Source organism: Salvelinus alpinus, chromosome 7 (assembly GCF_045679555.1).
Source record: "Salvelinus alpinus chromosome 7, SLU_Salpinus.1, whole genome shotgun sequence".
NCBI classification, from domain to species: domain Eukaryota; kingdom Metazoa; phylum Chordata; class Actinopteri; order Salmoniformes; family Salmonidae; genus Salvelinus; species Salvelinus alpinus.
In genome coordinates this window covers 28,259,660-28,283,168 of record NC_092092.1, presented here as the reverse complement: position 1 = coordinate 28,283,168, position 23,509 = coordinate 28,259,660, and the positions used below count along the sequence as shown (strand labels likewise).

The 23,509-nt window shown below is 45.2% G+C and overlaps 1 protein-coding gene across 1 annotated transcript in view; it reads left to right on the top strand.

Moving 5' to 3' along the window:
- cpped1 (calcineurin-like phosphoesterase domain containing 1) overlaps positions 1-8,454 on the top strand; it is a 38,968-nt gene extending 30,514 nt beyond the window's left edge. The window contains 1 exon segment of the mRNA XM_071412081.1: positions 8,288-8,454. Coding sequence (XP_071268182.1) covers positions 8,288-8,454 — 167 coding nt within the window.
- Positions 8,455-23,509: the final 15,055 nt, after the last annotated feature.

Here is a 23,509-nt window from a genome sequence, read left to right as displayed (position 1 = left end):
GGCAGAACAAGCAAGGAGGTGGGCAGAACCAAGTACGCGTTAGCGATATCCTATTGGCGCATTCTAGTATACATCTGCATATTTCCGTTAGGGAACGCCTACTCTGTGAAGTGTGCATGTGCAATAACTCAATTCGCCTTTGCACTCCTAAACAGTATGGTTTTTAAAAACTTTTGCAAAAGATCAAGTCTACAAAACTTAGTTAACTCCGTTCATAACAGATTTTAGTTTTGGGAACAGAAAACTGTATTGAGATCAAATGTTTAATCGATGAGAAAATTTGCAGAATGTCGGCCAAAATCCATCTTGTTCCCTCTTCCCCCTCCATATCTGGTAGTGAGTGGAAATGCCAACCGGATGCTTCACATTTATACATCCAGTGAAATATCTGTCTCATTGTTCTATCTGTGCTCATACCATTGTCCCTTTGGAGCCCTGAGACGTACAGTATAGCAATATAACACACACACACACACACACACACACACACACACACACACACACACACACACACACACACACACACACACACACACACACACACACACACACACACACACACACACACACACACACACACACACACACACACAGCCAATGATGTGAGCCATGTTGTCTACTCTACTCTAGCTCCACAATGAGATAGGGTGCAGGCCAAGCAGCAGGCTGTTAGCCAGCCTGCCAGATTAGTGGAGTCTGCCACTAGCACAGTCAGTGTAGTCAGCTCAGCTATCCCCAAGAAACCGTGTCTGTGCCTCGATTTAGGTTGAGCAAAACAAAACATGGTGGTGTTCCCCTTAGCAATCTCTCTGGAATAAAGACCTACTCCATTCCTATCATTATTGAAAGAGATTGTGATGTCTCACATCTCAAATAGGGTTACTTAATGTTTAGATCCCTCACTTCCAAGGCAGTTATAGTCAATGAACTAATCACTGATCATAATCTTGATGTGATTGGCCTGACTGAAACATGGCACAAGCCTGATGAATTTACTGTGTTAAACTAAGCCTCTCCCCCTGGTTACACTAGTGACCATATCCCCTCGCATCCCGCAAAGGCGGAGGTGTTGCTAACATTTATGACAGCAAATTTCAATTTACAAAAAAAATAGCTTCTTTTGAGCTTCTAGTCATGAAATCTATGCAGCCTACTCAATCACTTTTTATAGCTACTGTTTACAGGCCTCCTGGGCCGTATACAGCCTTCCATCAATGAGTTCCCGGAATTCCTATCGGACCTTGTAGTTATGGAAGATAATATTCAAATTTTTGGTGACTTTAATATTCACATGGAAAAGTCCACAGACCCACTCCAAAAGGATTTTGGAGCCATCATCGACTCAGTGAGTTTTGTCTAACATGTCTCCAGACCTACTCATGGTCCACTGGATCTAGTTTTGTCCTGTGAAATAAATATTGTGGATCTCAACGTTTTTCCTCATAATCTTGGACTATCGGACCACCATCTTATTACATTTTCAATTGCAACAAATAATCTGCTCAGACCCCAACCAAGGATCATCAAATGCCGTGCTATAAATTCTCGGATGACACAAAGATTCCTAGATGCCCTTCCAGACTCCCTTCACCTACCCAAGGATGTCAGAGTACAAAAATCGGTAAACCACCTAACTGAGGATCTAAATGTAAACTTGCGTGATACCCTAGATGCAGTCTCACCCCTAAAAACTAAAAACATTTGTCACAAGAAATTTGCTCCCTGTTATACAGAAAATACCAGAGCCCTGAAACAAGCTTCCAGAAAATTGGAACGGAAATGGCGCTCCACCAATCTGGAAGTCTTCCGACTAGCTTGGAAAGGCAGTGCCGTGCAATATCGACGAGTGCTCACTGCTGCTCGATCATCCGCTTTTTCCAACCTAATTGAGGAGAATAAGAACAATCCCCCCCCAAAATGTGCATGCTATCGCAAAGCTAACTAAAAAGCAGCATTCAACAAGAGACAATAGCTTTCACTTCAGCAGTGATAAATTCATGAACCTCTTAAACGAAAAGATCATGGTCATTAGAAAGCAAATTACGGACACCTCTTTGAATCTGCGTATTTCTCCAAAGCTCAGTTGTCCTGAGTCTGCACAGAACTGCCAGGTCCTAGGATCAATGGAGGCACTCACGCTTTTTAATCCTGTATCTCTTGACACATTCATGAAAATAGTAATGGCTTCTAAACCATCAAGCTGCATACTGGACCCTATTCCAACTAAACTAATGAAAGAGCTATTTCCTGTGCTTGGTCCTCCTATGTTGAACGAAATAAATGGCTCCCTATCCTCCGGATGTGTACCAAACTCACTAAAAGTGGCAGTAACAAAGACTCTCTTGAAAAAGCCAAATCTTAACCCGGAAAATGTAAAAAACTACTGGCCTATATCGAATCTCCCATTCCACTCAAATGTTTTAGAAAAAGCTATTGCGCAGCAACTCACTGCCTTCCTGAAGACAAATAATGTATATGAAACTCTTCAGTCTTGTTTTAGACCCCATCATAGCACTGAGACTGCACTCGTGGAGGTGGTAAATTACCTTTTAATGGCGTCAGACCGAGGCTCTGCATCTGTTCTCATGCTCCTAGACCTTAGTGCTGCTTTTGACACGATCAATCCTACATTCTTTTGGAGAGATTAGAACCCCAAATTGGTCTACACGGACAAGTTCTTGCCTGGTTTAGATCTTATCTGTCGGAAAGATGGTTTGTCCACTGACAAATCAATTGTACGTTTCTGTGTTCCTCAAGGTTCTGTTTGAGGACCAGTATTGTTTTCACTATATATTCTACCTCTTGGTGATGTCATTCGGAAACACAATGTCAACTTTCATTGCTATGTGGATGACACACAGCTGTACATTTCAATGAAACATGGTGAAGCCCCAAAATTGCCTACCCTGGAAGCCTGTGTTTCAGACATAAGGAAGTGGATGGCGGTATATTTTTACATTTTAAACTCGAACAAAACAGACATGCTAGTTCTAGGTCCCAAGAAACAAAGAGAGCTGCTGTTGGATCTGACAATTAATCTTGTGTCACGCCCTGGCTATAGAGAGGGTTTTTATTCTCTATTTTGGTTAGGCCAGGGTGTGACTAGGGTGGGGAGTCTATGTTCTTTTTTCTAGGTTATTGGTTTTCTATGTGTTTGGCCTGGTGTGGTTCCCAATCAGAGGCAGCTGTCTATCGTTGTCTCTGATTGGGAGCCATATTTAGGTAGCCTGTTTTCCATTGTGTGTTTAATTTCTGTTTAGTGTGTGTTGCACCTGACGGAGCTGTTTTCGGTTGTCACTTTGTTGTTTTGCTTTGTAGTGTTCAGTTTACCATTAAAATGACGAACACTTACCACGCTGCGTTTTGGTCCTCTCCTTATCCAGACGACAATCGTGACATCTTGATGGTTTTACAGTCATCTCAAATAAAACTGTGAAGGACCTTGGCGTTACTCTGGACCCTGAGCTCTCTTTTTGCGAACATATCAAGAATATTTCAAGGACAGCGTTTTCTCATCTTCGTAACATTGCAAAAATCGGAAACTTTTTGTCCAAAAATTATACAGAAAAGCTAATCCATGCTTTTTTCACTTCTAGGTTAGGCTACCCGGATAAAGCACAACATAAACTTCAGTTAGTGCTAAACACGGCTGCTAGAATCCTGACTAGAACTAAACAAATGTATCATATTACTCCAGGGCTAGGCTCTCTACATTGGCTTCCAGTTAAGGCTAGGGTTGATTTCAATGTTTTACGGCTAACCTACAAAGCATGACATGGGCATGCTCCTCCCTATCTCTCTGTTTTAATCCTGCCGTTCATACCTTCAAATACGCTACGGTCACAAGACGCAGGCCTCCTTATTGTCCCTAAAATTTCAGGGCTTCCTGCCTCCAGGAGCGATGGACCGTCATTGCTGTCTCTGCCTGGCTGGCTCCCCTCTCTCCACTGGGATTCTCTGCCTCTAACCCTATTACGGGTGCTGAGTCACTGGTTTACTAGTGCTCTTCCATGCCGTCCCTAGGAGGGGTGCGTCACTTGAGTGGATCGAGTCACAGACGTGATATTCCTGTCCGGTTTTGCACCCCCTCGGGATCGTATGGTTGAGGAGGTCTTCATGGGCTATACTCAGCCTTTTTTCAGCGTAGTAAGATGGTGGTCTGTTGATATCCCTCTAGTGGTGTGGGGGCTGTGCTTTGGAAAAGTGGGTGGGGTTATATCCTGCCTGGTTGTCCCTGTCCGGGGGTTTCACCAGACGGGGACACAGTGTCTCCAGACCCACCCCTGTCTCATTCTCCAGTATCTATGCTGCAATAGTCTATGTGCCGGGGGGCTAGGGTCAGTCAGTTATATCTGGTGTAATTATCCTGTCTTATCTGGTGTCCTGTGTGAATTTAAGTATGCTCCCTCTGATTTTCTCTCTCTCGACAAGCCGTCTGAGGCATGACGTGGGATGGGAGCCTGATGAGGCGTGGGAGCCTGATGAGCCGGTCGAGGCGTGGGAGCCCGATGAGCTGGCTGAGGCATGACGTTTGATGGGAGCCTGCCGAGCCAACCAAGGCAAGGAACCCTCACGAGCTAGCTAAGGTGTGGAAGCCCGCTGAGGCACCCCTGGTTCCTCTGGAAGCGGGCACCCGGACCCGACATCACCAACAAAAACAAAAAAACTCCCTGATGCTTAAAATTGTGGTGTCAGCATTCTGTAAGGACAGCAGCTTGGAGACGAGAAGCAAGTACAGGGAGTGAACTTTTAATTAATAAACAGACATGAAACAGGACAGCGTCTGGACATGAAAAACATAATGACATTAATGCTGACACGGGGAACAAACTGAGGAGCAGACAGATATAGAGGGGCAATCAACAAAGTAATGGAGTCCAGGTGAGTCCAATATTGGGCAGATGCACGTAATGATGGTGACAGGTGTGCGTAATAATGGGCTTGCTGGCGCCCTCGAGCGCCAGAGAGGGGGAGCGGAAGCAGGCGTGACATGAACATCTTGAAGAACAATACTGGCCTTAAATGGCCATGTACTCTTGTAATCTCCATCCGGCACAGCCAGAAAAGGACTGGCCACCCCTCAGAGCCTGGTTACTCTCTAGGATTCTTCCTAGGTTCCTGCCTTTCTAGGGAGTTTTTCCTAGCCACCGTGCTTCTACATCTGCATTGCTTGCTGTTTGGGGTTTTAGGCTGGGTTTCTGTATAAGCACTTTGTGATATCTGCTGATGTACAAAGGGCTTTATAAATACATTTGTAGTAGTTCTTTGAGGGCCGATCGATTGATGTACAATGCTACTATATTGTCTACTGTACATATTGTCTATTCAAAGGCGCCTGTCTGTTCTAGCCTGTAGGAATTGAGCTGTGATCAGCCTCCTCTCTGTGTGTTAGCCTGTCTGTTCTGGCCTGGAGGCATAGAGCTGTGATCGGCCTCCTCTCTGTGTGTGTTAGCCTGTCTGTTCTGGCCTGGAGGCATAGAGCTGTGATCGGCCTCCTCTCTGTGTGTGTTAACCTGTCTGTTCTGGCCTGCAGGCATAGAGCTGTGATCGGCCTCCTCTCTGTGTGTGTTAGCCTGTCTGTTCTGGCCTGCAGGCATAGAGCTGTGATCGGCCTCCTCTCTGTGTGTGTTAACCTGTCTGTTCTGGCCTGGAGGCAAGAGCTGTGATCGGCCTCCTCTCTGTGTGTGTTAGCTTGTCTGTTCTGGCCTGCAGGCATAGAGCTGTGATCAGCCTCCTCTTTGTGTGTGTTAGCCTGTCTGTTCTAGCCTGCAGGCATAGAGCTGTGATCAGCCTCCTCTTTGTGTGTGTTAGCCTGTCTGTTCTAGCCTGCAGGCATAGAGCTGTGATCAGCCTCCTCTCTCTGTTAGCAGGAGGTGCTGCTATTCCTATCATTCCTAATCATCAGGGTGAGATACGGGTTAGGATCTCTAAGCTATTGTTTACACAGTACTTTATTTGTTCTGCTCTGGGTGCATTATACAGCAGTAGGCAGGCAGGCTGCAGTGTATTTTGGTACTTAGACTCCAAAGGAAATATTGTGTTTTTACAGACAATTTGTTCCTGTTATTGGGAAATTGGCACATATCTAAGTACATATGAACCGTTTTTCACTACAGGTCATGATGTGGGCGTCTGGTAAAAATATCCCGACCAACTGACCAAGCTTAAACATTTTTCTGCTTGGAAAAACAGCTAATTATTTAAAAGTAACTAAATAATGCACAATTTCAAAATAAGTGTTATGTTCCATATGTCTGGAAAAACTGCAGAGGGTAAGAGGGTGTTTTCCCACTCGTATTGTTCGTGGTAAATAGTCTTATTTCCTAGATGGCAGCTCTGCTTCTAGCTCCTAAGCAACTTTGCACTATTTCGGGTTTTTTTGTGTGTTATTTCTTCCATTATTAGCCCAGAACATTTTTTGTGTTATTACATACAGCCGGAAATAACTTTTGGATATCAGAGCGGCGGTAAGTCACCAGCATTACGACCAGGAATACGACTTTCCCGAATTGGATCCTTTGTTCGTACCCCCCCAGAGTAACTGAACTTATTCCAGAGGCTGCACCAAAACACTGGCGGCGGAGAAGAGGTATTCGGAGTGGACTTCTGCACAACATCCACCTCTTCCGAGTATATTACTCGATAATGTTCAGTCTCTGGATAATAAAGTAGACGAGCTCAGGGAGAGGATCTCCTTCCAAAGAGACATCAGGGATTGTAACATACTCTGTTTTACGGAAACATGGCTCTCTCGGGATATACTCTCCCAATCCTTACATCCAACTGGGTTCTCAGTACATCGCGCAGACAGGAATAAAGTACTCTCTGGGAAGAAGAAAGGCGGGGGTGTATGTTTCACGATTAACTACTCAGGGTGTGATTTTGATAATATACAGAAACTCAAGTCCTTTTGTTCACCCGACCTAGAATACCTCACAATCAAATGCCGACCATATTACCTCCCAAGATAATTATCTTTGATTATAGTCACAGCGTGTATATTCCCCCTCAAGCCGATACCATGACGGCCCTCAAAGAACTACACTGGACTTTATGCAAACTGGAAACCACATATCCTGAGGCCGCATTTATTGTAGCTGGGGATTTGAATAAGGCAACTTTGAGGAAAACACTACCGAAGTTAAACTGTAGTACTCACATTGACTGTAGTACTCGCTCTGGAAAAACATTGGAACTATGCTACTCAACTTTTCAAAACGCCTACAAGGCCCTCCCCAGCCCTCCCTTCGGCAAATCTGATCATGACTCCATTTTGTTCCTCCCTTCCTATAGGCAGAAACTCAAACAGGAAGTACCAGTGCTAAGGTCTATTCAACGCTGGACTGACCAATCGGAATCCATGCTTCAAGATTGTTTTGATCACGCGGACTGGGATATGTTCCGTCTAGCCTCTGAGAATAACATTGACGAATACACGGATACGGCGACTGAGTTCATCAGGAAGTGTATAGGAGGTGTTGTATCCACTGTGACTATTAAAACCTACCCAAATCAGAAACCGGGGATAGATGGCAGCATTCGCGCAAAACTGAAAGCGCGAACCAGCACATTTAACCATGGCAAGGTGACTAGGAATATGGCCGAATACAAACAGTGTAGTTATTCCCTCCGTAAGGCAATCAAACAGGTAAAATGTCAGTACAGAGACAAAGTGGAGTCGTAATTCAACGGCTCAGACACGAGACATATGTGGCAGGGTCTACAGAAAATCACGGACTACAAAGGGGAAACCAGCCACGTCACAGACACTGATGTCTTGCTTCTGAACAAGCTTCCGAACAAACACCTTCTTCGGCCGCTTTGAGGATAACACAGTGCCACCGACACGGCCCGCTATCAAGGACTGTGGCCTCTCCTTCTCCGTGGCCAACGTGAGTAAGACATTTTAAGCGTGTTAACCCTCGCAAGGCTGCCAGCCCAGACGGCATTCCTAGTCGCGTCCTCAGAGCATGCGCAGACCAGCTGGCTGCTGTCCCCACTTGCTTCAAGATGTCCACCATTGTTCCTATACCCAAGAAAGCAAAGGTAACTGAACTAAATTACTATTACCCCGTAGCACTCACTTCTGTCATCATGAAGTGCTTTGAGAGGCTAGTTAAGGATCCTATCACCTCTAACTTACCTGACACCCTAGACCCACTTCAATTTGCTTACCGTCCCAATAGATCCACAGACGATGCAATCTCCATCGCACTGCACACTGCCCTATCCCATCTGGACAAAATGAATACCTATGTAAGATTGCTGTTCATTTACTGTAACTCAGCATTCAACACCATAGTACCCTCCAAGCTCATCATTAAGCTCAGGGCCTTGGGTCTGAACCCTACCCTGTGCAACTGGGTCCTGGACTACCTGATGGGCTGCCCCCAGGTGGTGATGGTAGGAAACAACATCTCCACTCTGCTGATCCTCAACTCAGCCCCCTTCTGAACTCCCTGTTCACCCATGACTGCGTGGCCACACACGCTTCCAACTCAATCATCAAGTTTGCAGACGACACAACAGTAGTAGGCCTGGTTACCAACAATGATGAGACAGCCTACAGGGAGGAGGTGAAGGCCATGGGAGAGTGGTGTCAGGAAAATAACCTCTCACTCGACGTCAACAAAACAAAGGAGCTTCAGGAAACAACAGAGGGAGCACCCCCCTATCCACATCGACGGGACCGCAGTGGAGAAGGTGAAAAGCTTCAAGTTCCTCAGGGTACACATCACTGACGATCTGAAATGGTCGACCCACACAGACAGTGTGGTGAAGAAGGCGCAACAGATTCACAATTGAGAGCATGCTGTCGGACTGTATCACCGCCTGGTACGGTAACTGCACCGCCCGCAACTGCAGGGCTCTCCAGAGGGTGGTGCCATCTGCCCAACGCATCACCGGGGGCAAACTACCTGCCCTCCAGGACACCTACAGCCCCCAATGTCACAGGAAGGCCAAAAAGATCATCAAGGACATCAACCACCTGAACTCCAGAAGGCGAGGTCAGTACAGGTGCACCAAAGCTGGGACCGAGAGACTGAAAAACAGCTTATATCTCAAGGACATCAGACTGTTAAATAGCCATCACTAGCTGGCTTCTACCCGGTTACGCAACCCTGCATCTTAGAGGTTGCTGCCCTATATAGTTAGACTTGGAATCACTGGCCTCTTTAATAATGGATCACTAGTCACTTTAATAATGTTTACATACTGCTTTACTCATCTCATATGTATATACTGTATTCTATTCTACTGTATTTTAGTCAATGCCACTCCGAAATTGCTCAATCTAATATTTATATATTTCTTAATTCTATTATTTTACTTCCGGGTTGGAGCGAGTAGTCACATTTCGCTTCGCTCCACAGGTAGTATTACATTTCATTTCATTTCATTACAGTACAACGGTTTGATTTGTTTGATCATAGCAATTTGTTCTTAGCTAGCTACATAGCCGTCTTTGTATCAAAGATAATTGTGTAGTTTAGAGTAATTATCGAGGTTAGCTAGCCAGCTATTTTCGTCCTTCTAACGTAGTCAACACTGCTAGCTAGCCAGCTAGCCAAATGCTACCGAATAGCAGCACTGTAGAAACTATTACATTACAACGGAACGACTTGATTAGTGTAGTGTTAGCTAGCTACATAGTTGTCTTTGCTGTCTTTGTATCTAAGATAATTGTGTAGTTTAGAGTAATTATCGAGGTTAGCTAGCCAGCTATTTTCGTCCGCCGCGCTGCCGTTCTCCTACCTAGTCAACACTGCTAGCTAGCCAGCCAACTTCTACCGAATAGCAGCACTGTAGAAACTATTACATTACAACGGAACGACCTGATTAGTGTAGTGTTAGCTAGCTACATAGTTGTCTTTGCTGTCTTTGTATCCAAGATAATTGTGTAGTTTAGAGTAATTATCGAGGTTATCGAGGTTACCTAGCCAGTTATCGAGGTTACCTAGCCAGCTACACTTTCAAACAAAGTCAACAACGCAGCCACTGCTAGCTAGCCTACTTCACCAGCCAGCAGTACTGTATCATTTTAGTCAATAAGATTTTTTGCAACGTAAGCTTAACTTTCTGAACATTCGAGACGTGTAGTCCACTTGTCATTCCAATCTCCTTTGCATTAGCGTAGCCTCTTCTGTAGCCTGTCAACTATGTGTCTGTCTATCCCTCTTCTCTCCTCTCTGCACAGACCATACAAACGCTTCACACCGCGTGGCCGCTGCCACTCTAACCTGGTGGTCCCAGCGCGCACGACCCACGTGGAGTTCCAGGTCTCCGGCAGCCTCTGGAACTGCCGATCTGCCGAGTTCATCTCAGCCTATGCTTCCCTCCAGTCCCTCGACTTCTTGGCACTGACGGAAACATGGATTACCACAGATAACACTGCTACTCCTACTGCTCTCTCCTCGTCTGCCCACGTGTTCTCGCACACCTCGAGAGCTTCTGGTCAGCGGGGTGGTGGCACTGGGATCCTCATCTCTCCCAAGTGGACATTCTCTCTTTCTCCCCTGACCCATCTGTCTATCGCCTCCTTTGAATTCCATGCTGTCACAGTTACCAGCCCTTTCAAGCTTAACATCCTTATCATTTATCGCCCTCCAGGTTCCCTTGGAGAGTTCATCAATGAGCTTGACGCCTTGATAAGTTCCTTTCCTGAGGATGGCTCACCTCTCACAGTTCTGGGTGACTTTAACCTCCCCACGTCTACCTTTGACTCATTCCTCTCTGCCTCCTTCTTTCCACTCCTCTCCTCTTTTGACCTCACCCTCTCACCTTCCCCCCCTACTCACAAGGCAGGCAATACGCTTGACCTCATCTTTACTAGATGCTGTTCTTCCACTAATCTCATTGCAACTCCCCTCCAAGTCTCCGACCACTACCTTGTATCCTTTTCCCTCTCCCTCTCGCTCTCATCCAACACTTCCCACACTGCCCCTACTCGGATGGTATCGCGCCGTCCCAACCTTCGCTCTCTCTCCCCCGCTACTCTCTCCTCTTCCATCCTATCATCTCTTCCCTCTGCTCAAACCTTCTCCAACCTATCTCCTGATTCTGCCTCCTCAACCCTCCTCTCCTCCCTTTCTGCATCCTTTGACTCTCTATGTCCCCTATCCTCCAGGCCGGCTCGGTCCTCCCCTCCTGCTCCGTGGCTCGACGACTCATTGCGAGCTCACAGAACAGGGCTCCGGGCAGCCGAGCGGAAATGGAGGAAAACTCGCCTCCCTGCGGACCTGGCATCCTTTCACTCCCTCCTCTCTACATTCTCCTCTTCTGTCTCTGCTGCTAAAGCCACTTTCTACCACTCTAAATTCCAAGCATCTGCCTCTAACCCTAGGAAGCTCTTTGCCACCTTCTCCTCCCTCCTGAATCCTCCTCCACCTCCCCCCCCTCCTCCCTCTCTGAGGATGACTTCGTCAACCATTTTGAAAAGAAAGTCAAACGACACCGCTGGTTCTGCTCACACTGCCCTACCCTGTGCTTTGACCTCTTTCTCCCCTCTCTCTCCAGATGAAATCTCGCGTCTTGTGACGGCCGGCCGCCAAACAACCTGCCCGCTTGACCCTATCCCCTCCTCTCTTCTCCAGACCATTTCCGGAGACCTTCTCCCTTACCTCACCTCGCTCATCAACTCATCCTTGACCGCTGGCTACGTCCCTTCCGTCTTCAAGAGAGCGAGAGTTGCACCCCTTCTGAAAAAACCTACACTCGATCCCTCCGATGTCAACAACTACAGACCAGTATCCCTTCTTTCTTTTCTCTCCAAAACTCTTGAACGTGCCGTCCTTGGCCAGCTCTCCTGCTATCTCTCTCAGAATGACCTTCTTGATCCAAATCAGTCAGGTTTCAAGAATAGTCATTCAACTGAGACTGCTCTTCTCTGTGTCACGGAGGCGCTCCGCACTGCTAAAGCTAACTCTCTCTCCTCTGCTCTCATCCTTCTAGACCTATCGGCTGCCTTTGATACTGTGAACCATCAGATCCTCCTCTCCACCCTCTCCGAGTTGTGCATCTCCGGCACGGCCCACGCTTGGATTGCGTCCTACCTGACAGGTCGCTCCTACCAGGTGGCGTGGCGAGAATCTGTCTCCGCACCACGTGCTCTCACCACTGGTGTCCCCCAGGGCTCTGTTCTAGGCCCTCTCCTATTCTCGCTATACACCAAGTCACTTGGCTCTGTCATATCCTCACATGGTCTCTCCTATCATTGCTATGCAGACGACACACAATTAATCTTCTCCTTTCCCCCTTCTGATAACCAGGTGGCGAATCACATCTCTGCATGTCTGGCAGACATATCAGTGTGGATGACGGATCACCACCTGAAGCTGAACCTCGGCAAGACGGAGCTGCTCTTCCTCCCGGGGAAGGACTGCCCGTTCCATGATCTAGCCATCACGGTTGACAACTCCATTGTGTCCTCCTCCCAGAGTGCTAAGAACCTTGGCGTGATCCTGGACAACACCCTGTCGTTCTCAACTAACATCAAGGCGGTGACCCGTTCCTGTAGGTTCATGCTCTACAACATTCGCAGAGTACGACCCTGCCTCACACAGGAAGCGGCGCAGGTCCTAATCCAGGCACTTGTCATCTCCCGTCTGGATTACTGCAACTCGCTGTTGGCTGGGCTCCCTGCCTGTGCCATTAAACCCCTACAACTCATCCAGAACGCCGCAGCCCGTCTGGTGTTCAACCTTCCCAAGTTCTCTCACGTCACCCCGCTCCTCCGCTCTCTCCACTGGCTTCCAGTTGAAGCTCGCATCCGCTACAAGACCATGGTGCTTGCCTACGGAGCTGTGAGGGGAACGGCACCTCCGTACCTTCAGGCTCTGATCAGGCCCTACACCCAAACAAGGGCACTGCGTTCATCCACCTCTGGCCTGCTCGCCTCCCTACCTCTGAGGAAGTACAGTTCCCGCTCAGCCCAGTCAAAACTGTTCGCTGCTCTGGCACCCCAATGGTGGAACAAACTCCCTCACGACGCCAGGTCAGCGGAGTCAATCACCACCTTCCGGAGACACCTGAAACCCCACCTCTTTAAGGAATACCTAGGATAGGATAAAGTAATCCTTCTAACCCCCCCCCCCCCTTAAAAGAGTTAGATGCACTATTGTAAGTGGTTGTTCCACTGGATATCATAAGGTGAATGCACCAATTTGTAAGTCGCTCTGGATAAGAGCGTCTGCTAAATGACTTAAATGTAAATGTTTATATTTGTGTGTATTGTTGTGAATTGTTAAATACTACTGCACTGTTGGATTTAGGAACACAAGCATTTAGCTAAATCCGCAATAACAACTGCTAAATATGTGTACTGTATGTGACCAATAAAATTTGATTTGAGTATAACACATACGTACTGTTCAGTATAACACATACATACTGTTCAGTATAACACATACATACTGTTCAGTATAACACATACATACTGTTCAGTATAGCACATACATACTGTTCAGTATAACACATACATACTGTTCAGTATAACACATACATACTGTTTCACGTTTCAGGTTAGACCCAGATGCAGACAGTGTCGAAGTAACAAAAGTGTATTACTAATACAGGGGCAGGAAAAACAACAGGTCAAGGGCAGGCAGAGGTCAGTAATCCAGATGGGGTTCAAAAGGTCCAGTACGGCAGGCAGTCTCAGGGTCAGAGCAGGCAGGGGTCAATTATCCAGTGTGGTGTGGCAAGGTACAGAACGGCAGGCAGGCTCAGGGTCAGGGCAGGCAGAAAGGTCACACCTGTAAAAAACTAGATAACAGGAACTAAAACAGACAGGAGCAAGGGGAAAACCGCTGGTAAGTTTCACGAAACAAAACGAACTGGCAACAGACAAACTGAGAACACAGGTATAAATACACTGGGGATAATGGGGAAGATTGGCGACACCTGGAGACAAGCACAAAGACTGGTGCAACAGATCAGGGTGTGACATACTGTCCAGTATAACACATACATACTGTTCAGTATAACACATACATACTGTTTAGTATAACACATACATACTGTTTAGTATATCACATACATACTGTTCAGTATAACACATATATACTATTCAGTTTAACACATACATACTATTCAGTATATGAAATCAAATCAAATGTTATTTGTCACCTGCGCCAAATACAACATGTGCAGAACTTACAGTGAAATGCTTATTTACATCCCCTTAACCAACAACGCAGGTTTAAGAAAAATAAGTGTAAAGTAAAAAATAGATAGTAAATAGTGTAAAGTAAAAAATAGATAGTAAATAAAAAAATAAAAAAAGGTACAAATAATTAAAGAGCAGCAGTAAAATATATACAGAGGGTACCGGTACAGAGTCAATGCGCGGGGGCACCGGTTAGTTGAGGTAATCGAGGTATATGTACATGTAGGTAGAGTTAAAGTGACTATGTATGCATAGATAATAAACAGAGAGTATTTTATTTTATTTTTGTATTTATTTTTTAATTAACCTTTATTTAACTAGGCAAGTCAGTTAAGAACAAATTCTTATTTACAATGATGGCCTACCAAAAGGCAAAAGGCCTCCTGCGGGGACGGAGGCCTGTGATTATTTTTTATATTTTTTAAATACAATATAAATATAGGACAAAACACACATCACAACAAGAGAGATACAACACTACATAAAGAGAGACCTAAGACAACAACATAACAGAAAAACATGACACAGCATGGTAGCAACACAACATGACAACAACATGGTAGCAACACAACATGGTAGCAGCACAAAAACATGGTACAAACATTATTGGGCAAAGTCAACAGCACAAAGGTCAAGAAGGTAGAGACAACAATACATCATACAAAGCAGCCACAGCTGTCAGTAAGAGTGTCCATGATTGAGTCTTTGAATTAAGAGATTGAGATAAAACTGTCCAGTTTGAGTGTTTGTTGCAGCTCGTTCCAGTCGCTAGCTGCAGTGAACTGAAAAGAGGAGCGACCCAGGGATGTGTGTGCTTTGGGGACCTTTAACAACTGGCAGAATGGGTGTTGGCAGAACGGGTGTTGTATGTGGAGAATGAGGGCTGCAGTAGATATCTCAGATAGGGGGGAGTGAGGCTTAAGAGGGTTTTATAAATAATCATCAACCAGTGGGTCTTGTGACGGGTATAGCAGCAGCGTAAAAGAGGGGGGCAATGCAAATAGTCTGGGTAGCCCCTTGATTAGCTGTTTAGGAGTCTTATGGCTTGGGGGTGGAAGCTGTTCAGAAGCCTTTTGGACCTAGACTTGGCGCTCCGGTACCGCTTACCGTGCGGTAGCAGTGAGAACAGTCTATGACTAGGGTGGCTGGAGTCTGTGACAATTTTATGGGCCTTCCTTTGACACCACCTGGTATAGAGGTCCTGGATGGCAGGCAGCTTAGCCCCAGTTATGTACCGGGCCGTACGCACTACCCTCTATAGTGACTTGCTTTCGGAGGCCGAGCAGTTGCCATAACAGGCAGTGATGCAGCCAGTCAGGATGCTCTCGATGGTGCAGCTGTAGAACTTTTTTAGGATCTGAGGACCCATGACAAATCTTTTCAGTCTCCTGAGGGGGAATAGGCTTTGTCGTGCCCTCTTCAGGACAGTCTTGGTGTGTTTGGACCATGACAGTTTGTTGGTGATGTGGACACCAAGGAACTTGAAGTTCTCAACCTGCTCCACTACAGCCCCATTGATGAGAATGGGGGCGTGCTCGGTCCTCCTTTTCCTGTAGTCCACAATCATCTCCTTTGTCTTGATCACGTTGAGGGAGAGATTGTTGTCCTGGCACCACACGGCCAGGTCTCTGACCTCCTCTCTATATGCTGTCTCATTGTTGTCAGTAATCAATCCTAACACTGTTGTGTCATCTGCAAACTTAATGATGGTGTTGGAGTCGTGCCTGCCAGTCATGAGTGAACAGGGAGTACAGGAGGGGACTGAGCACGCACCCCTGAGTGGCCCCCGTGTTGAGCGTGAAGGATGTGTTGTTACCTACCCTTACCACCTGGGGGCGGCCCATCAGGAAGTCCAGGATCCAGTTGCAGAGGGAGGTGTTTAGTCCCAGGGTCTTTAGCTTAGTAATGAGCTTTGAGGGCACTATGGTGTTGAACGCTGAGCTGTAGTCAATGAATAGCATTCTCACATAGGTGTTCCTTTTGTCCAGGTGGGAAAGGGCGGTGTGGAGTGCAATAGAGATTGCATCATCTGTGGATCTGTTGGGGCGGTATGCAAATTGGAGTGGGTCTAGTGTTCCTGGGATAATGGTGTTGATGTGAACCATGACCAGCCTTTCAAAGCACTTCATGGCTACATACGTGAGTGCTACGGGTCGGTAGTCATTTAGACAGGTTACCTTAGTATACTGTTCCTAACCCAGTTTCTATTCAGCTGTAATAACAATTGTGGTTCTCAATCCCCTTTGAAATGGTATTAGTGCCGAATTTGAATGGAAAGGTCTCTATCATTCAAATAAAAAAATATATAGGTATATTTTGGTTAATTTACCTTTAGTATAGTCAGAGCCACCCACCCCTTCCCTCCACATGCAGAGTAATAATAAAGATGCCCCCAGCAGTCTCGGTAGGATCTCTAGCTCCCATCACAGATTCATGCTACCTTCGTTAGCATTCAGCCCTGTTCTATTCTTTAAAACACATTGGAATTCCCAACATAGCTAACGGCGCTAGAGTTGCATATACAGTAACTACTTAGCGGAGATAGATAAGCCTGTTCTTAGTATATTACCCTGCTATCTCCTCCTTTCCTCTCCTATCCACCCTACCCTGCCACGGGTTCCCAGGCTGAGCTAGGCTGCGTCCTCAATGGCACCCTATTCCCTACATAGTGCACTACTATGGGCCCTGGTCAAAAGTAGTGAACTATATAGGGAATAGGGTGTCATTTGGGACGCAATCCAAGTCTCTATCTAACAGCAGGGGAACCTTTTCTCTTAAGGTAACATTTATCATCCCCAGGGATTTGATTAGAGGCAGGAGATAAGACTTTAAACCCCCTTGTTTTAAGCCTGAGAGGGTAAGGAATGGAGGTAGCAGGTGTAGAGCCATGGGAACAGAGATGGAGGTTGGTAATAATGTAATGTTTAGTGGCGCACCAGGTTGTGTGTCAGAGCCCAGAGGACGGGAACCAAAATGAAGCTGTTAAATGTCCAGTGTCATCTTGGGAATGTGTCACTTGTTGCACGCCCATAGACTCTCACTGTTTAATTTAGGTGATGGACGCTTCGTTGTGTTTACGGACCGGGAAAGACGAGGGTTCTCTCTCTACTGTATTGTGTCAGACTCTGAAGTCATTTCTATTGTAGATGCATGAGCATTGTTGTTCCTCGCGCTCTCAGAATGGGGGACATTTAAAGGGATACTGCAAGATTTTACTTACCCAGAGTCAGATGAACTCTTGGATCCCATTTGTATGTATATGTGTGCTGTATGAAGGAAGTTAGTGGTAGTTTCACGAGCCAATGCTAAATAGCATTAGCGCAGTGACTTGAAGTCTACAGGTACTGTAGCATTGCTCGCAGTATCCCTTTAACTATGTATAATATGATGTAAGGTTTTAGTTGAATCCATGTTTCCTTTGTGTTGTCAAGCATGATGTGAATTGACATAAGGCAAGTACAACTACTATGACCAAGATGAGTTGTGTGTTTACCCATTCATATCTCATGAGTTAGTATGATTTAGTATTCGATTTAGTATTCATGAGGACACATAATACCTGGCCATCTGCCCTCCCTAAATCATTGCATTGAACGTTTTAGCAGACTTGTAGCCCTCCCTAACTGCAGCTCTGTGGGTGATAAAATGTATTGACAATTTTGATACCTTCTGGAATCAAAGCTTGTTTTATCAGGAGGATGGGATGCACCGAAATCATTTGGGTTTCTGGATCCTTTCACACCATTATAAGGCTGCGTTGAGACAATTACTTATCAATGACCCCAGCCCAGCTCAGTTAATCCATACCCTTGTGTCGCTGAGTTGCCATAATGCTTCAGCAAATGTACATTATCCCAGGGGGCGTTGGAAAACACAATTGTAAGTAACCTAATTTAAGTCCCTCTAACTGCCCTGAATACCTCTGCTGATCCCACAGCTATAGTATGCAGTTGTCATGTGCCTATGAACCAGAGTTATACTGTTAGCACTGAGGCAGTGTGCCCCAGTAGGAATTCCACTGTGTGCAGTTCACCCTGCACTAACATAAATAGCATGAGCATGTCTACTTCTGCTAAGCTTCCCAGTAAAGCAATGAAAACAATCAAGCATCCCAGAAAAGTGCTAAAAATAGCCCATGTTAACATATGTAGCCTAAGAAACAAGGTTCATGAAGTCAATAACTTGCTAGTAACAGATGACATTCATATTCTGATTATCTCAGAAACTCACTTAGATAATACCTTTGATGATACCGTGGGAGCAATACATGGTTATAACATCTACAGAAAAGACAGCAATTCCAGTGGGAGCGGTGTTCGGTCTATATTAAGAACCACATTCCTGTAAGGCTTAGAGAGGATCTCATGTTAAACACTGTTGAAGTAATATGGCTACAGGTTCATCTGCCTCACCTAAATTCCATTATTGCGGGAAGCTGCTATAGACCACCAAGTGCTAACAGTCAGTAACTGTATAATATGTGTGAAATGCTTGATAATGTATGTGATATCGACAGAGGTATATTTTCTGGGTGATGTCAATATTGACTGGCTTTCATCAAGCTGCCCACTCAAGAAAAAGCTTCAAACTGTAACCAGTGCCTGCAACCTGGTTCAGGTTATTAGTCAACCTACCAGGGTAGTTACAAACAACACGGGAAGGAAGTCATCAACCTGTACTGATCACATCTTTACTAATGCTGCAGAAATTTGTTTTAAAGCAGTATCCAGATCCATCAGATGTAGTGATCACAATATAATAGCCATATCTAGGAAAACCAAAGTTCCAAAGGCTGGGCCTGATATAGTGTATAAGAGGTCATACAAGAAGTGATTCTTATGTTGATGATGTAAATAATATTTTCTGGTCTATGGTGTATAATGAGGAGCAGCCAGATGCTGCACTTATGAAATCGCTTATTCCAGTTACTAATAATCATGCACCCATTAAGACAATTACTGTAAAAACTGTTTAATCTCCTTGGATTGATGAGGAATTGAAAAATGGTATGGTTGAGAGGGATGAGCCAAAAGGTTTGGCAAATAAGTCTGGCAGCACAACCGATTGGCAAAAGTACTGCAAAATGAGAAATCATGTGACTAAACTGAATAGAAAGAAGAAGAAACTATGCTGTGAAACAAAGATAAATGATAGAAAGAATGATAGTAAAAGGCTTTGGAGCACCTTAACTTCTTTGGGGTAGGAGGCAGTATTTTCCGGATCATGTCCGGATGAAAAGCATGCCCAGAGTAAACTGCCTGCTACTCAGGCCCAGATGCTAGGATATGCATATTATTAGTAGATTTGGATGGAAAACACTCTGAAGTTTCTAAAACTATTTGAATGATGTCTGTGGGTATAACAGAACTCATACGGCAGGCAAAAACCTGAGAAAAAATCCAACCAGGAGGTGGGAAAACTGAGGTTTGTAGTTTTTCAACTCTTTGCTTATCCAAGATACAGTGGGAATGGGGTCATATTGCACTTTCTAAGGCTTCCACTAGATGTCAAGAGTCTTTAGAACCTTGTTTCAGGCTTCTACTGTGAAGTGGGGCGAATGAGAGGGGAATGAGTCAGAGGTCTGCCAGAGAGCCACGAGCTGACCAGGAGCGTTCACGTGAGAGAGTTAGCTTGCGTTCCATTGCATTTCTGAAGACAAAGGAATTTAGAAGATTTATGTTAAAAACATCCTAAAGATTGATTCTATACATCGTTTGACATGTTTCTACGGACTGTAACGGAACTTTTTGACTTTTTGTCTGCACCTAGTTATCGCGCGTCATGAATTTTGATTACTGGGCTAAACGCGCTAACAAAAAGGAGTTATTTGGACATAAATGATGGACTTCATCGAACAAAACAAACATTTATTGTGGAACTGGGATTCCTGGGAGTGCATTCTGATGAAGATCATCAAAGGTAAGTGAATATTTATAATACTATTTCTGGCTTCTGTTGACTCCAACATGGGGGATATCTGTTTGGCTTGATTTGTCGTCTGAGCGCCGTACTCAGATTATTGCATGGTGTGCTTTTTCCGTAAAGTTTTTTTGAAATCTGACACAGCGGTTGCATTAAGGAGAAGTGGATCTAAAATTCCATGCATAACAGTTGTATCTTTTAGCAATGTATATTATGAGTATTTTTGTATATTGATGTGGCTCTCTGCAAAATCACAGGATGTTTTGGAACTACTGAACATAACGCGCCAATGTAAACTGAGATTTTTGGATATAAATATGAACTTTACCGAACAAAACATACATGTATTGTGTAACATGAAGTCCTATGAGTGTCATCTGATGAAGATCATCAAAGGTTAGTGATTAATTTTATCTCTATTTCTGCTTTTTGTGACTCCTCTCTTTCGCTGGAAAAATGGCTGTGTTTTTCTGTGACTTAGCTCTGACCTAACATAATCGTTTGGTGTGCTTTCGTCGTAAAGCCTTTTTGAAATCGGACACTGTGGCTGGATTTACAACAAGTGTATCTTTAAAATGGTGTAAAATACTTGTATGTTTGAGGAATTTTAATTATGGGGTTTCTGTTGTTTTGAATTTGGCGCCCTGCAGTTTCACTGGCTGTTGACGAGGTGAGACTCTACCGTCCCACATACCCTAGAGAGGTTAAATGATATTTTGGGCAAAAGGCAAACTCAGCTTCATCATCCATTGAACCAGATGGCTCATTCATCACAAAACACACTGATATTGTCACGCCCTGATCTGTTTCACCTGTCTTTGTGATTGTCTCCACCCACCTCCAGGTGTCACCTGTTTTCCCCATTAGTCCCTGGGTATTTATTCCGGTGTTCCCTGTTTGTCTGTTGCCAGTTCATCTTGTCTTGTTCAAGTCAACCAGTGTGTTTTCCCATGCACCTGCTTTTTCTTATCTCTCTTTTACTAGTCCTCCTGGTTTTGACCCTTGCCTGCCTTGACTCTGAACCCGCCTGCCTGACCATACGGCCTGCCCTGACCTCGAGCCTGCCTGCAACTCTGTACCTTCTGGGCTCTGACCTTGTTTATGATATTTTTCCTGTCCACGAACATTCTCTTGCCTGCCCCTTTGATTATAATAAATATCAGACTCGAACCATCTGCCTCCCGTGTCTGCATCTGGGTCTCGCACTGTGCCCTTATATTGCCAACTACTTTAATGTTTTTTTCATTGGCAAGGTTTGCACACCTAGGCATGACATGCCAGCAACAAATTCTGACACTACACATCATAGTATATCTGACCAATTTATGAAGGACAAGTATTGTAATTTTGAATTGCGTAAAGTGAGTGTGGAAGAGGTGAAAAAATGATTGTTGTGTATCAATAATGACAAGCCACCGGGGTCTGACAACTTGGATGGAAAATTACTGAGGATAATAGCGGACGATATTGCCACTCGTATTTTCCATATGTTCAATTTAAGCTTACTAGAAATTGAGTCCCCTCAGGCCTGGAGGAAAGCAAAAGTAATTCCGCTACCTAAGAATAGTAAAGCCCACCTTTACTGGCTCAAATAGCTGACCAATCTGCCTGTTACCAACCCTTAGTAAACATTTGGGAAAAAATGGTGTTTGACCAGATACAATGTTATTTTACAATAAACAAATTGACAACAGACTTTCAGCAGGCTTAAAGTGAAGGACATTAAACAAGCACAGCACTTACACAAGTGACTGATTGGCTGAGAGAAATTGATGACAAAACGATTGTGGGGGCTCTTTTGTTAGACTTCGGGGTGGATTTTGACATTATCGATCATAGTCTGCTGTTGGAAAAACGTATTTGTTATGGCTCTACAACCCCTGCTATGTTGTGGATAAGAGTTACGTGTCTAACAGAACACAGGATGTTCTTTAATGGAAGCCTCTCAAACATAATCCAGGTAGAATGAGGAAGTCCCCAAGGTAGCTGTCTAGACCCCTTACTTTTCTCAATTGTTACTAACGGCATTAAACTGACTTAATTTTGCTGGACCCCAGGAAGATTAACAGCTAATGGGGATCCATAATAAATGATGGATGTTTCACATTTACCAGACACTCTTACTGTAACAAGTGCATACATTATTCATACTTGTTTTTCTCTGTACTGGTCCCCCATGGGAATTGAACCCACAACCCTGTCGTTGTAAGCGCCATGCTCTACCAACTGAGCCACACAGTAGTGCCCCCTCAGATATTAACTGTTTTTTCATTTCTCCCTGGCCTTTCATTGATATTACTGAGAGTGGCGAGCTGGATAATGTACATATCTGGTTTCCCAGGCAGGTGGAAATGTATACTGTTTTTCTCTAACACTGCATTGATGTTACTGATAGAGTGTAGAAATCAGAAATCACCTAGAAATCAGTCTCTGGATAAAAGGCAAGGACGGAAAACAGCTGGACTGCAGCCTTCAAGGACTGGAGCTGTGCACCTCTGATCTGGACACCACAGTAACACACAGTACAGTAGTAGTTACAGTAGCAGTGTGTGTGGGGTGAGGACATTGGAAAGGAATCCTGAGACAGAGGCTGTGTCCCAAATGGCACTCCATTCCCTATATATTGCACTACTTTTCATCATGAAAAGGACTGGTTAAAAGTAGTCCTCTGTATAGGGTGCCATTTGGGACACAGTAGGAGAGGGATATGTTGGATGAGTGATTTATCTGTCAGGCACAGGCTATAGATGAGAATCCCCACACTAGCTACTTCATTTTGTACCTCCCTCTGTCATGCAATGTATCTACAGCTAGACACGCTTTCATTAATAATTATTTCCAGTTCAATACTCTAATGACACCCGCACTCTGCCGCACACACACAGGGTGCGAATGCACGCACATTCACACACACGAGTGCACACACACACACTCTGCACACGTCTTACAGATGTATCAGTGACATCTCTGTTGGGGGTGAACAGTGTGAGAGCGGGAGTTACAGGGTCCATACTTGGAGAGTATAGAGATGGAGGTAAGAGATTTGCCCTTGAAGAAATCACTGATCTGAACAGGTTGGATCACTTATTTATCCAATCCTTTTAATGAAGTGGTCCCGAGCTAGTCTCGAGCTCCCGCTGCGTGGTCCCGAGCTGGTCTCGAGCTCCCGCTGCGTGGTCCCGAGCTGGTCTCGAGCTCCCGCTGCGTGGTCCCGAGCTAGTCTCGAGCTCCCGCTGTGCCACTCGGGCGGTCTAATGCACTGCATCTCAGTGCTAGAGACGTCACTACAGACCCTGGTTCGATTCCTGGCTGTATCACAACCGGCCGTGATTGGGAGTCCCATAGGGCGGCGCACAATTGGCCCAGCGTCGTCCGGGTTTGGCCGGGGTAGGCCGTCATTGTAAATAAGAATTTGTTCTT